Source organism: Capsicum annuum, unplaced genomic scaffold, assembly GCF_002878395.1.
Source record: "Capsicum annuum cultivar UCD-10X-F1 unplaced genomic scaffold, UCD10Xv1.1 ctg23860, whole genome shotgun sequence".
NCBI classification, from domain to species: Eukaryota; Viridiplantae; Streptophyta; class Magnoliopsida; order Solanales; family Solanaceae; genus Capsicum; species Capsicum annuum.
This window is the reverse complement of record NW_025830016.1, coordinates 1-1,498: the sequence shown is the minus strand read 5'-3', so window position 1 is coordinate 1,498 and position 1,498 is coordinate 1. Positions and strand designations below refer to the sequence as shown.

At 39.1% G+C, this 1,498-nt stretch overlaps 1 protein-coding gene across 1 annotated transcript; it reads left to right on the top strand.

The window, feature by feature from the left end:
• Window positions 1–67: 67 nt before the first annotated feature.
• On the top strand, window positions 68–1,433 carry LOC124890751 (extensin-like; the record flags this gene model as incomplete). The annotated part of the gene is made up of 2 exons (XM_047402546.1): window positions 68–348; window positions 877–1,433. Coding segments are annotated over 2 exons (838 nt in total), but the record flags the coding sequence as incomplete, so codon positions are not given.
• Window positions 1,434–1,498: the final 65 nt, after the last annotated feature.

The window sequence follows — 1,498 nt, the reverse complement described above, 5'->3', positions numbered from 1 at the left end:
CCCCATCATATCACTATACTTCTCCACCACCACCTGTTAAGTCACCACCTCCTCCATACTATTACAGCTCCCCACCACCACCCAAGAAATCACCTCCTCCGCCATATTACTACAGTTCCCCACCACCACCAGTGAAGTCACCTCCAACTCCATACTACTACAAGTCTCCTCCACCACCACCAAAGAAATCTTCTCCCCCACCATACTACTACAATTCACCACCACCACCAACTCATTACTATCCTCCACATCATCAATTCGTGGTCAAAGTTGTCGGAAAAGTATATTGTTTTAGATGTTACGACTGGAAGCACCCAGAGATGTCTCACAGCAAGAAACACCTGAAAGGTATCACAATATAATTTATACAACACTCGCATTCCTTATTTTCCTTTAATATATCATCAAAAATATATTTAACTATATATTTTCTTTTTTGTTGCTTTCTTCCTTACGCTCTTAAAAGAATTCATAAATGTGTATCTTTATTTGGATCTTTGATCCATTTCTGTTTTTCCAAATGTGAAGTAACATTAAAATTTAAAGAGTCAAGAAATTTTATAAGGCAAGGACTATATCTATAATTGTGACTACAGAGTAAAACATATTGAAAATGAAGGTACTCCGTTCTTTCTTGCAAATGAAGAATTAATATTGAGTGTGATTCATTCTCACATTGGCTGACAAAAGTCTGTACACATTGGCACACAAGTTGCCATTAACATGCAGTTTGTTTCCCTTATTAGATTACAAAATATTCTTTATCGTGTGATGAGAAGGTTTGTTTTATTTCATATTATGAGGTAAAAAGTGCTCGGATCTAAATGATCATCATTAGTATTGGAGTTAATTAACGTTAATTGTTACATGAATTAGGTGCTGTTGTTGAAGTCACTTGCAAGGCTGGTGACAAGAAAATTGTGAGTTATGGTACCACAAAGATCAATGGCAAATTTAGCATCACGGTTGAAGGATTTGAATATCGCAAATATGGAGCAAAGGCTTGCAAGGCTAAACTCCACAATGCTCCAAAGGATTCAAAGTGTAGCATTCCTACAAATCTTCATTGGGGAATTAAGGGTGCTAACCTCAAAGTGAAATCAAAGAATAGTTATGAAGTTGTACTTTATGCAAAACCATTTGCTTATGGATCTAAGACACCTTACGCAGAATGCCAAAAGCCCAAGCCTACACCTGCTCCATACTATTATAAATCTCCTCCACCTCCATCACCGACTTATGTGTACAAGTCACCACCTCCTCCATCACCAAAGTATGTGTACAAGTCACCACCTCCCCCAACCCCGACATATGTTTATAAGTCTCCACCACCACCTGCTTACTATTACAAATCACCGCCGCCACCAACTAAGTCTCCACCACCTCATTATTATTACAAGTCTCCACCTCCACCATCACCAAAACCTGCACCAGTATACTATTATAAATCACCACCACCCCCATCACCGTCGCCACCCCCGCCTTACTACTACAAGTC